The sequence below is a fragment of the Gopherus evgoodei genome, chromosome 4 (genome assembly GCF_007399415.2).
Source record: "Gopherus evgoodei ecotype Sinaloan lineage chromosome 4, rGopEvg1_v1.p, whole genome shotgun sequence".
NCBI lineage: Eukaryota > Metazoa > Chordata > Testudines > Testudinidae > Gopherus > Gopherus evgoodei.
Window position 1 is genome coordinate 85,512,331 of NC_044325.1, and position 13,430 is coordinate 85,525,760.

The window sequence follows — 13,430 nt, forward strand, 5'->3', positions numbered from 1 at the left end:
TCCTGGTGCCCTAAGCTGCTGCATACTTTGTGTATGGGTAAGGACGGCCCTGAAGGTAGGTGAGGTAATATCTCTGTCCCCAACAGAAGTTGGGTCAATAAAAGATATTGCCTCGCCCACCTTGTCTCTCTACAGACAACAGTGCATTTATTATATAAATCACTCACATATGAGGAGCTAGGACAAACCCTTCAGCTCCAAAACTACAAGCCTCAACCACTTGAGCTAAAAGAGCCCATCGGTTGCTAGGAGCAGTAGCAGGCCCCTTAACCTTCTGCGGCCTAGAAACCAGGAGGCAACATTCTTTGTTCACTTAGTCTCACGCACTGTCACATATCTGAACGTGACTCCGTCTGGGGTAAACTGAAGTTCAGATAATCTGGGCTGAGCTGTCAAAACTCTCATCCCAAATCCAGTTATTTTTTACCTGTTGAACTATCAGTCAGCTGCACTTGGCTAAAGAGGCAGACTTCACTTTTGCAGGAGGAGTTTTATCAAGAGATAAAACAGGGAGCCTTCTGGCCCGTGTCCCAACATTCATGTCTAGGAAACTGTGGAGTACATTTTATCTCACCATGCAAGATAACAAACCAGCATTGACTGTAACGGGTCTCTTCACTCTCTGCACAGGCCCTTCATGCTTCTGCCCCCGCTGATGGAGTGGATGCGAGTGGCTATCACCTACGCTGAGCATCGGCGCAGTTTAACTGTGGACAGCGATGATATCAGGCAGACGGCCAGGCTGCTCTTACCAGGACTGGACTGCGAACCACGGCAGCTGAAGTATGTGGGCTTATCTTTACATTCAGTTATAATAATCATAGCACTTTGCCCTTCTGTATCACCTTCCATTGGAGGACGATCTCAAAACACTTTATAAACACCACTGAATTTAGCCTCACAGCACTCCTGTGGGCTAAGGAAGTTTTATCCTGATTTTACGGATCAGGCCCACAGAGATTGTGACTTGCCCTCTGTCATGCACACAGTCTGCGGCAGAGACAGGCTGAAAGTATAGGGAGACTGAAAGTATAGGGAGACTAGACCCCAGTGTTAACCACGAGATCATTCTTTGCCGCTTTAAATACCCTGGTGAAGAGCCTAAGTCTAAAGTCTTAGACTTAAAGAGAGCCTTCATCCACACATAGATTGCTCATAATTTTACAGTAAGCTGGGGCCACTAGTACTCATTTGAGTTTCATTCATTTTCTATATTCTGCCAAGTTTACTGGTGTTAGCACTGATTTTGGTATTGTGCAATTATTTTGTGGTACCCTAGCCAGAAATGTACACATTAGTGCAAAGTGAATTTTTCCTCCTTAAATTAATCCCACTGCATTTAATTAATGAAGACTTTGCAGTGAACACATAAATAAAAATAAATGATATTTGTAACATACTTTGTAAGGAAAAAATGTATTGTTACTTTTAGGTCTTTTGTGTGAAGGAGGGAGGTTGATCTAGTGGTTGCAGCAAGGGGTTTTTAGTTAGGATTTCTGGGTTCTATTCTTAGCTTTTCTACTGATTTTCTGTGTGGCATAGGAGAAGTTACTTAACTTTCCTGTGCCTCAATATTTACCACCTTCAAAAGGTGTTGCAAAGCTGAAATAAAGAAAGTAAAAGGCTCTGAGGTTCTCAGATGGCACTGCAGAAGGGCAAGCTATCAGCATGCTCTCTTGCTAGTTTCAGGAGTTCTCCTTTCAATCTTAGTTTCATAGTTCTTTTTTCAATCTTTCCTCTAGATTGAAGGAACTGTTCAAAACACAGTCTGAGACTTCCCACTTCAAAGGTATCCTGTGTTGTTTTAATCTCCACAGGTTTTTGTAAATCCAGTAGAGAGAGATTGTATATAAAACACAAATGGCTCCTTAATTTCTAGGTTACATGTAGAAAAAAGAGGAAAGGGTTTTTCAGGTTCTGTTTCAGAAGTGTATTGATCTAAATTAAAGGGAAATTCCTAGACATAAATTTTGATAAGGTAGAATTAAGGCTGAGAGTACATACCGATAAACGTCAGGTTAAAAGCCTTACAGGGCCATTGTCATTACCACACAAAGCCATCTTTAGAAACCCAGGCAATCTAGATACTCATATGAATGAATGGAGTGAGGGGGAGGAAAGAGGACAGGGATTCGGCCACAACATGTGGAATATACAGGAATTCAATTCTGTATTCTGATTGGTGAGAGAGGAGTTTCAAAACTGGCTCTTGGAAGGAGTCTGGTGAAGGTTTCTATCCATGTTGTTCTGATTACAGGGGAAAAGAAAAAATCTGTAAGAAAAACCAGGTGCTTTTCCTACCCACACCCAGGGCCGTCCTTAGGATTTATGGTGCCCTAAGCGGGATTATTAAACTGGTGCCCCTGTGCCTGTCTTGCTCTTAGCAACACAAACATAAGCTTACAATATTGGAAAACTTGCCACATTCATGTTATTAAAACCAGTTGAACGTAGTTAAGCACACTGTAATGCTGATGGACTAGCACTAAAGAAGTAGCACTATAGAAAAAATTCTGATTTGACAGAATGATGCAAATAATATAATTTTTTTATTTGTCAACATTTTATTGGAAAGTTATATAAAGAGGTATTGACACAAGGATTTGTTTTTAATTAAAAGCAATCTTTCTGGCTTTTTTGGCTGCAAAATCAGGAATAATGTTATTGTATGACAAAGACAAAGTGATGTCTTGTTCGACTACAAGAATAGCAAGACCACTCAAGTGTTCCTGACTCCTTGTAGAGCGGAGATAGTTTTTAATGTTTTAGTTTTGAGAAACTCCATTCTCCTGATGCTACTGTTACAGGAATTGTCGGTAGAATACGAGTGGCAATGTACACATTAGGATATATGTCAACAAGTTTGCTGGTATGAGTAAACTGTACAGTGTCCATTATCGATTTTGCATATGGCAACACGGATGACAGTATACTCAATTCTTCATGCAGTTCAAGTCCATTTAAATCAAAATGGTAGCTGTGCTTCAGGAGGCTTTCTAGGTCAGGGGTCCCCAGCGCGGTGCCCGTGGGTGCCATGGCGCCCACAGAGGTCTCTCAGTGCACCTGCGTACTGGCCGTCGGACAAGCATCTGCTGAAATGCCAGCAAAATTCGGCGGCATTTTTGCGTTAATGCCTCTGGATGATGCTGCTTGCTGCCAATAAGCAGCATCATCCAGAGCATTGCCGCTGAAATGCCGCCAAATTTCGGCGGCATTTTGGCAGATGCTCATCCATTGCCACAGTTCTTTGTCTGGCGGGTGCCAGATGAAAAAGGTTGGGAACCACTGCTCTAGGTTCTTGCACTTTGTCATTAGTTTCTCTTGTTTTCCTATTTCGTTGAATTTAGTCCTGCTCAGCCCACTGCCAGCAGAGTGAATGGAACCGCAGGCCGACAGCGGGTTGAGTGGCTCAGCCAGGGTCTCAGCCACCGGCCTTCTCAGCCCGCTGCCAGCCTGGGGTTCCTTGGGGGTCCCCAGGCCAGCAGTGGGTGCTGAGTGGGGCCAGCAGCCAGGACCCCAGGTGGCAATGGGGCAGCCGCCGGAACCCCAGAGCAGTGGTGGGCTCAGCCGCTCAGCCTGCTGCTGCATGCCATCAAAAATCAGCTCGCATGCCACCTTTGGCACATGTGCCATAGGTTGCCGACCCCTTCTCTATACATTAGTAAGGAGATGAGCATATTACTGTTGTTGGAGGGCTCTATTTAGCAGTAACAGGGCTATTGGAAAGTCAGTCAACATTTTTTGTTTCTCTAATGAAAACTGGCCCACTCCCTTCCCCATACCAAACTTGACACAAATAATTGTCAACTTAATTTTCTGTTTTTGGCTAAGATATTGATTTTAAAAAAATATTGAAATTGAATTCAGGATTGTTAGCAAGCATTTTTGGGGACCAAATTTGTTAAATGACAATCTAAATGGAAACACAGTACTGCTTTCATGCTCGGCTCACCCTGCAGCCAGTTGGTCCAACAGCTGCAGTAGAGGAGGAGATGGGTGGAAAACTGCAGGACCCCAAAATCCACCTCGTGGGGTGCAGAGTGGCAACAGCAGCAGCAAACCCTCAGGTCTGATCACATGCCAATGGGCACCACTGCCAGCCCAATTGACCATGGTGAAATTAGCACAGCATCTGATCTCAGGGACGGGGCACCCATGAAGCCACAGCAGCTCATCCTGCCCTGTGCAGTTCCCCCTGGATGAGATGGATCAGTGCCAGCCCAGGGGAGAGACGCGCTTTCCAGCTAGGTTGTCCAGATCCAGATGTCCTGATTTTATAGGGCCAGTCCCGATATTTGGGGCTTTGTCTTATATAGGTACCAATTGCCACCAGCTAGGGTGACCAGATAGCAAGTGTGAAAAACCAGGATGGGGTGGGGGGGGGAATAGGAGCCTATATAAAAAAGACCCCAAAATCGGGACTGTCCCTATAAAATTGGGACGTCTGGTCACCCTACAGGTGAGTTCCTTCCCTCACCCCTTCCCAGAGACCCCAGAGCAGCCAATCCCCTCCCTCAGACTGTGCTGCATTCATCTCTCTCTAGGACCCAGCAGCCCTGCTCTTACATGCTCCACTGCTTCCCGTCTGTCCAGGCTCCCAGCAGAGCGGTGCCCCCAGACCTAGTGGTGCCCTAGGTGGCTGCCTGTTCTGCCTATGGCTAAGGACGGCCCTGCCCACACCCATGTTTTCTCTCCCGCCTTTCACCAGACCTCTCCAAGGACATAATGATACACCATGAATCTTTCTATGCAACCAAGGCAGCCTTTGCATCAAATAATGCACATCATGTTTGCAGCAGAGGGCAGAAATCACAAGTCAGAATTGAGCTTCATAAGCTGTTTGTTCTGACCCTTCTTTTATAAGCTGTTATCCCAAAGACCCATGTTGGGGTTTTTGGAGCTGGGAACATTGTCTGTGCTGCATGGAAAAAAATGTTGAAAAGAGGGAGGTGTCACTATTTTAATGCCAGTGACATGACCTTCCCACTTACAGGAAGCAATTGGCTAGTGATTAGAGCAAGTGACAGGGAGTCAGGACTCTTGGGTTCTATTCCCAGCTGTACCTCTGGCTGAATGTGTGACTTTAGGCAAATCACAACTGCTCTGTCCCTCCATTGCATTGTCCACAAAGTACGATGATAATTCCCACCTCGCAGAAGGATTCTGTCACTTGGAGGGGATTCGTGGATGAAAGGCAGTGGAGAAGGGCAAAGTGCTGTTGTTATAATGACCTCTGTCCTGAAACTGTATATATCTATCTTCTGATAAAGATTCCTTAGACCAATAGTTCTCCACACCTGTTTGTTTGTGAGACAGTGAATATAAGATTTTCAAGCCAGCGCTCTCCATGTATTATTTCAAAGTGATCTATAAACATCGTCACTCCTCACCCTGACAGTACCTGCTTAAATGGACACCATCAACTTAAAAACCACCTGGCTGTCTGAGATAGCGTCACCTATTGTTTCAAGTCATAGCTAAGATCACTGTAACAGAGAGATGAGAGCCAAAGGTATTTCTCTATTTTTCTAATTGGTGTATTTGACAGCACTGTGTGTGTTCTCCGTTTCACTATTTCCGTAGTGTTGGTTAAGGAGTTTCTCCTTGTTTTGCACAGAGCACTTACTTTGAAACTAGGACAAAGTGATTGTAGAGCCAAACAAATTAGCAAAGTAAAGTAGCAGCTCAAGGGCTGGTACAGCACTTGAAGATGCATTTCACTCATTTTCTGAAATTCACTAGACTTCAAGTTGACAGAAGCTAATTGTTCCCAGGGGAACATAGGAATATAGTATCATAATAACATTTATCATAGAAGTGTGCTCTGTGTGTCCATCTAATCACTTACCCTACCTCCAGGATTGACTGTTTATCCACCTATGGCCTCTAGCAGTGGTCATTGGTCCTTCACCTGTTACCTTACCTCTGGCAGTAACTATTGGCCTGTTTACTGCACTCATCTTTCTCCGGTGCCTGATGATTCAGAGAGCCAATGCCTCCCCCTACACACCTTTTCACTGAACTGCCCTAATAACTACAAGCTAATATATGAAAAATCTCTCACAATAACAAAATCCCAAGACTGTAATGTTACCTTCCTACTGAATTTTTCCTAGGAAATACTTATTAGACATTAGCTCCTTTCTGAAGGAAGGTGTACTGCGCTGGGCATAGTTGCCACCTCTCTGAATAGCCCCTGGACACTTGCATAACCTGTGAGGCACCTGTCCCACTTGCTAGAGGCAGGAGATTTGAGGTGATTTTCAAGTGTAGGTCTCTGCATTGTGGGGTGAAGTTAGGACCCATTGAACCCATCTAGTCATAGCTGCAGTGTGGTTTTCTGTCCACAATGGGGAGAAACACCATTGTAGGTGGCACCTGCTCATCTGGGCCTGAGCTGAAGGCCTTGTCCCAGGCACTGCAAACCAACACTTGTAAAATGACCGAGGTGGTTGAAAAATGCTGTTGCAAGACTTTGAACAGGCAATACAAGGTATTCCAATCAAGTGAGTGTTGTAACACATTTTCACCTAGTGTAGGCAAGATCTTAGTAAGAACCAACGGGCAACCTTGTGCAGTGTATTAGCCCAAGAAGCTATTCTGTGTGGCCATGGGCAACTTCTTGAAGGTATCTAGTCTTAAACCAAAACAATGTTCCTAGCTTCGCTGGCTAGAGGCTCACATTGGACTCATAGACTTTAGGGTCAGAAGGGACCAATATGATCATCTAGTCTGACCTTCTGCATAAAGCAGGCCACAGAACCCTACCCATCCACTTCTATAACAAACTCCTAACCTATGTCTGAGTTATTGAAGTCTTCAAATTGTGGTTTGAAGACCTTAAGCTGCAGAGAATCCACCAGCAAGTGACTCATGCCCCACGCTGCAGAGGAAGGCGAAAAACCTCCAGGGCCTCTGCCAATCTGCCCCAGAGGAAAATTCCTTCCCGACCCCAAATATGGCGATCAGCTAAACCCTGAGCATGTGGGCAAGACTCACCAGCCAGCACTCAGGAAAGAATTCTCTGCAGTAACTCAGATCCCATCCCATCCAACATCCCATCACAGACCACTGGGCATACTTATCTGCTGATAATCAAAGATCAATTGCCAAAATTGACTCTCACCTAGTGTTCCTCATGCTGGTAGATCACCAAAGGCCTCATCTGATTTTTGGCTGTGGTGTTGTTCTGGACTCCCATGTACAATCAGGCCAGCCACTAGACGGGTGAAGGACTTTGCTAAGTGGACAAGTTTGTTGTGGCATCTGGCTGCCATTTGTCATCCACCTGCAAAGACAAGAGCATGAAAAGTTACCAGATAAGTTTGAGGCCCTGAGTAAGTTTCACGCACAGCCTTCTAAGTAAAACCATGAATGCATTACTTCTCTGGCAGCCCATGCAAAGTTTCAAAAAAGGTTAAAATATGTTGAGGTTGTCTAAATTTTCAAAGGAAGTTGGCAGCCAAATACTGCAGCAGCTCTGAGTTGGTGCAAGAGCCTGTGTCAGGACAAGCTGCCAGTGAAGAGGCAGCAAATGAAATCACACAATGTGGGTGACCATGTCAAGGTCCAGTTGAGATAGGAAATGCCTACAACCTGGTAATGTTCCTTCAGTGCACAAGAGAGGTTCCCAGGCTCGGAATTCAGATGTCTCTCAAAGGATAAGTCTGGAGACTTAAAATAATCTCCAGACTCCCTTATCTTGTTTAGAAGCAGATAGCTTGGTAGCTGTCAAGAGGAGAAAAATGGAAGGATAGGAGCCTAATATAAATATAGGTCCCAGGAGTAAGTTTGATTTTATTGGGGTGGATCTGAGAATGGTTTGCCACCCAAAAGAGGATATGGACAATCTTCATTATAATGCAGGGATGAAAAAATGTGGGAGTAAGGTGATAAAACGGAAAATCTTGATAGGCAAAATCTTATTTGGGAATAATAGCCAGGCTCTTACATAGAGCCATAATGATTATTTAATCATTGAACTATATTTGTACTTTTTATTTCAACAAAGTTCTTCTCCCTCTTGTTCTCTGAATATGATTTCATATACATTTGATGCATTACAATTATATAACAAATAAACATTTCTGCAGGCAAAATAGAAAAACCCAAGAATGGACCGTAAAGCCATGTGGAGAAGCAGTACTATAACTAATTGCTAATTTAAAACACAAACCCTCCTGAAATGATTGCTGCACTTTTTGGCCTTTGTCCTCAACAGGCCTGAATGCTGTTTTAGCTCCTTCCGAAGACTGGATGCTAAGGCTGCTACTGAAAGATTCCAGCAGGACCTGGGTTTCCGAATGTTAAATTGTGGAAGGACTGATCTGATCAACCAAGCTATAGAGGCGCTGGGACCTGATGGGGTTAACACAATGGATGATCAGGTATATGAGAAGACCCTGAGACAGTTTCCCCGCGTGAAGAAATGAAATATTTTCTATAGAGGCAAATCAGTACATGATGACTTTTTATCTAGCTGAGCTTTTCTCAAGTTCTAGCTTGGGTTAGCCTGTGAACTCTTTTAAGAGGATTGTTTCTACATCATTTGCTGAGCCCCTCCATTCTCTGGAATACTTTATGGCATGTCTCTGGCAGAAATGGGGAATAGATTAGTATTCAGGATATAGAATAGGAAAGCTAGATTTTGTCTTGCACCTAAATGTTTGCAAAATTAAGATCCCTACATGCGTGCTGCCAGTGGCTGTCACCTCTGGTTCTTCAGTTGAAATTCAGGTCAGGTCAGTGAGTGACCAAAAGGTGTTACTATCTGATGGCTTTTGAGTGACCTGTATGAAGTGATTTAGATGCTGCTCTTAGCTAGAGTGACTAGATAGCAAGTGTGAAAAATTGGGACAGGGGGTGGGGGCTAATAGCCTATGTAAGAAAATATCGGGACTGTCCCAATAAAATCGGGACATCTGGTCACCCTACTCTTAGCCCAGTTCCCAGTGGACATGCAAAAAGCCCCAGTTTGAACTCGCTACAGAGAGGCCAAGAAGAACTCAACAGGCAGATGATTTCTCTACCCTTTCACTTCTGAAGTGGTCTCTTCAGATCTGAGTTGAGGCACATGAGCCAAATAGCCTGGAACTGCCCATGCTGATTCTGTCCCAATGATTAACCATGGACTTCCGTACAGGGCACCTTTCCTTGCACTGAATTTACTTTGAATTAAAATATTACTTTGAGATATCTATAGTGCTGCACATTATTGCAGGGTTGCAAACTATATTTAAATAGACCCACCTTCACAAATGCACATACTCCTATTGCTTCTGCAAAAAAAAAATAAAATTGCTTGTTTACGGGCATTGTCCATGCAAGGTGGTCGTGCACAGGTAAGTTAGATGAACAGTGACCTGATTTACATAGGCATTGTGGGCATAGGGGCAGCAGCACACATTTGTGGGACACCCTGGAGGAAGACTAGTGCCACTTTTAAAACAATACAGATGGCTCCAGTCTGTTTTGTTTCATGAAAATCTGCCACTTGGGATTTTTTTCCCCTCACATTTTTGTGGTTTCAGGATATAAAGCCCAGAGGACTTTTGTTCTTTCAAAACATATCTTTGATATTTTTTGCCTCTGATGCTTTGTTTGGTGACCTGCTGATTTATTTATCCTCACACCAAAGAAATCACAGCCCAGAGCCCATTGCTCTTGACTGAGGATTTTTTCCCCTGCAGCCAGACAGAGGGTGGGGGATTGTTTTTCAGCCAAACTCTGCACTTTGATGGGTTTTGCTGACAGCACAAGTTAAGAGTTTTAAGACTTTGTAAACAGTTGATAGCATAGTCTCATTATCACCTGATTGATGTCATATTGTAGCCAATCCTGTTGGAGGATTTCATTAAACTAGTGTTAAGTATCGCTGTACTGGTGCTTGCTTTGTGTCTCCTCAGCAGAGGACACCTCTCCCAAATGTACAGCCCAGCATCCTGGCATCTTATTGACTAAGGAGGCTTGGAGGAAGATGTCTATGGAGACATTGCTGCTCTGTGATTAGCCACTTGTATCACTGTGAAACAATGCGAGACCCTTCTTCTCTTCTCTCAGAGGCCCAGGAACTGAGCATGGTTCCTCTGCTGCATTACCAGCTAAAGATGGGGTTAAATCAAAACCCTAGATGTCAACTCTACCATCTGTGGGATCTGGATCCAGATCTAAACTTTGCAGCTGGCATCTGTTTCTGTAATGGGATGTGCCAGAGCCATTCTGCCTATGGAAAACTGACTTAAGGCCTGGAAACAGAACCCAGGTCTATTGGACAGCAGGGTGGAGTACTAACCAAAGGGACACGAAGCCAGCCCAGTTGATATATTCATATTAGACCAGGGTTTCCCAAACAGGGGTTGCCGCTTGTGTAGGGAAGGCCCCTGGTGGGCCAGGCCAATATGTTTACCTGCCCTGTCTACAGGTCTGGCTGATCGCAGCTCCCACTGGCCGTGGATTGCTGCTGGAAGCTGACCAATGGGAGCTGCTGGAAGCTCCCATTGGCCCCGAGCAGCAGTCCACAGCCAGTGGGAGCCGCAATCAGCCGGACCTGCAGACAGGGCAGGTAAACACACCGGCCCGGCCTGCCAGGAGCTTTCCGTACATAAGCGGCAACCCCTGTTTGAGAAATCCTGTATTAGACTTACCCTGTCTAAAGGAAATCATTCTTAAAATGCTACACGGTAGGCAGGAATCTCTGAGTCATTACAGGCAGGTGTGACTGCCCCACTTGTGGCAAGCAGAGCTGGACAAAACTTACCTGGTAAAGGCCACCCAATCAAATGAAAGTGCGACAGCTGCTGACCCCACCATTCAGAACCAGGTTCAGATTTTGAAGGTGTTTGTTCAGACCCAGCTCTAGTCATAGCCCCAATACTCAGAGTAGAGTTACTGAGGTTTGAGCTTGGGGCACGGTCTTGGACTGATTTATGGTCTCCATTGGATGGATGCCATTCGTTACTCATTGGTTTCATATGTTTCTGTGGGAAAAAAAATAAAACTCAGAGGTTTGGGGTGAGTTTCCTTTTGAGTTCTTGGTTTTTATCTAAACCTGAAATACAGATTAAAACTTGTGGAGAGGGAAGTGTAAAACCCCCATGAATCAAATGGAAAGATGGGGTTGTACAAACCCCTTAGAATTGAACCCATGAGTTTGGCAGGGCTCTAGTTACAAATAGAGATGGCCCAGAACCTAAACCACAGCTTTAACTCTGAATCCACAGCTGAATTTCCTACCCTTGTAATGGGCCTGCATCAAAGCCAAACCCAAGCTCTAAGCATTCCCGAAGAACGCAGTTCCAGCTCCAGATCAGAACTGTCCCAAATTTGGGGGCATTCAGATTCTGGCCTTTTCAGAGAGAAGCTTAAGCAGCATGCGTGGGATCCAAACTCCACACCTAGCATTTGGAGCCAGGGTTTGATTCAGGCCCCTTTGTGTGGCAATGAGGCTGAATTATTGTTTGATTAGTGCAGAGATGCCCCCTGTGAAAAATTCAATCAAATAACATTTAAAAAGCCCAGAGAATGAAAAGTGAAAAAACCTGAGATGTGAGCTTCAATTTATTTCATCATGACAGCATTTTGGCCATTAGCATCCTGGGCTTGGCTATTTTTGGAGTGATTTGTTTGTAAATAGGGCCAGTCTAGCTCATGAGTAATCTCTGGGTGGTCATTGTTTAAACAGAGAGAAAGTAAGAAAGAGATTTTATGGGTAGAAATGTTCTGTCAGTGCTGAAATACTTTAACAAATATTGTTTTACCAATGGAGACTGTGTTTGCCAAGAAAACACCCCTGTTTCTTCTAATTTCTGCTTAAGTTTCCCTGGCCCAGGAGGATGCAAGGAGTTACGTTCCTTTCCTGCTGCCTCTAAAACATGGCTCAATGCAAAGATTAAGATTTTAAATAACCCATTTAAAATTATTGCTAGCTCATTTGCGATTTATTCGATGTAGGATACGTCACATTCCGATTTTAATGTCTTGATTTCTCCCACAGCACGCAGAAATCGCAAACGCATATACATCTCCCAGGCACACGCACACACATTGTACATCACGCACTGCACATATACGTAGATACATACAGTACAGACCCAGTCCCATCGGCCACTTTGGCAGATGGATTCTCTGTTGTTAGACATGTCTAACTGTTGCTGACTTTTCTTCCCGAAGGGCATGACCCCACTAATGTACGCCTGTGCTGCTGGAGACGAAGCCATGGTCCAGATGCTGATTGATGCTGGAGCAAATTTGGATATACCAGTAAGTAAGGGCCAAACCCAGGAAAACTGCTCATCTTTGACTTGTAAATAAGCAGGATCGGTTACAAAATCTCTCCTGGCAACCAAAAGCTCCAGCTTGTGGAGTTTGTACACCAGACCCACGGAAGGGCCTTCCTTTCAGAGCTCATTGTTTCAAGGTTTTGGGAGAAATAAAGTCCAAAGCCCCTTGGAGCGCTTGGTGGCTGAAATAATGATTGACATAGGGAGCAAATAAGATCTCCTTTTGGAAAGAGCAGCCACTAAGGGAAATCAATAGGCACATTAGAGAAGCCTAGAAGATAGATCACAAGGATTAGCACTGGCAGCACTCTCGAATGGTGTTAGTCTGTCACCACCAGGGGTTGTTATTCCCCAGGGAAATGCCAGTTACAGTAGAGTCTGAAGAATATGGGAGAGAGACAGAGACTGCAATGGTCAATAACTGAGCTTTTCATGTTCCCAGGTTCCTGGCAGCAATCCCCGATACCCCTCAGTCCATCCCGACAGCCGGCACTGGACTGCGCTTACCTTTGCTGTTCTACATGGACACATCTCCGTAGTTCAGGTAAGCAAAGGGAAGGGAGACACAGTTGTCACGAATCCTTAAAATATACATTGAGAATGAGGGGTGATATATTTCTCTGCGCACAGGGCAGGGAGCCAGGACCTCCTAGCTTTTAAACCCAGCTCAGACCCGGGTTCCCTTTGTGGCTTTGGTCTACAAGTCTTTTTAAAATCACTTCTTATCCATGTACCTGTAAAATGAGGGGAATGTGACTTCCCTTAAGAGTGCTTTGGGGGTTGATTCGTTAAGCTCTGGAAAGGCTTTGACAATGAAACATCCTACAAATTCTGATTCTTTTTTCTAATTACTATTTCTATATTAATTTCTTGTGTTTTTTCTGGACTCAGAACAATGTGGATTGGCCACTAACTATGGTGTCTGGTGAACTGGTGCTTTCAGGGGAGCGTGTGAAAGTATGGGCAGAGTGCTTGGGCAACATATTTCTTGAAAACATTAGCTATGGTCCGAATACTTTTTATAGGTGCAAAAATCGAGTTGCCTGTCCATTCCTTCTTAAAAGCCCGCTCCTGAGAGAAGCAGAGCACTTTGTGCTCCCTTTGCATGCCCTGCAAGTTGCATGTTCCAGCCCTACAAGCTGTGACTCTCCT

General features: G+C 44.5%; 1 protein-coding gene across 1 annotated transcript in view; it reads left to right on the forward strand.

Annotated features, from left to right (window-relative positions):
- Positions 1 to 13,430, forward strand: part of ABTB2 (ankyrin repeat and BTB domain containing 2) — a 214,914-nt gene that overhangs the window by 184,433 nt on the left and 17,051 nt on the right. The window contains exons 4-7 of the mRNA XM_030560073.1: positions 631 to 783; positions 8,222 to 8,387; positions 12,169 to 12,258; positions 12,721 to 12,822. Coding sequence (XP_030415933.1) covers positions 631 to 783; positions 8,222 to 8,387; positions 12,169 to 12,258; positions 12,721 to 12,822 — 511 coding nt within the window. The remainder of the gene's footprint in view (positions 1 to 630; positions 784 to 8,221; positions 8,388 to 12,168; positions 12,259 to 12,720; positions 12,823 to 13,430) is intronic.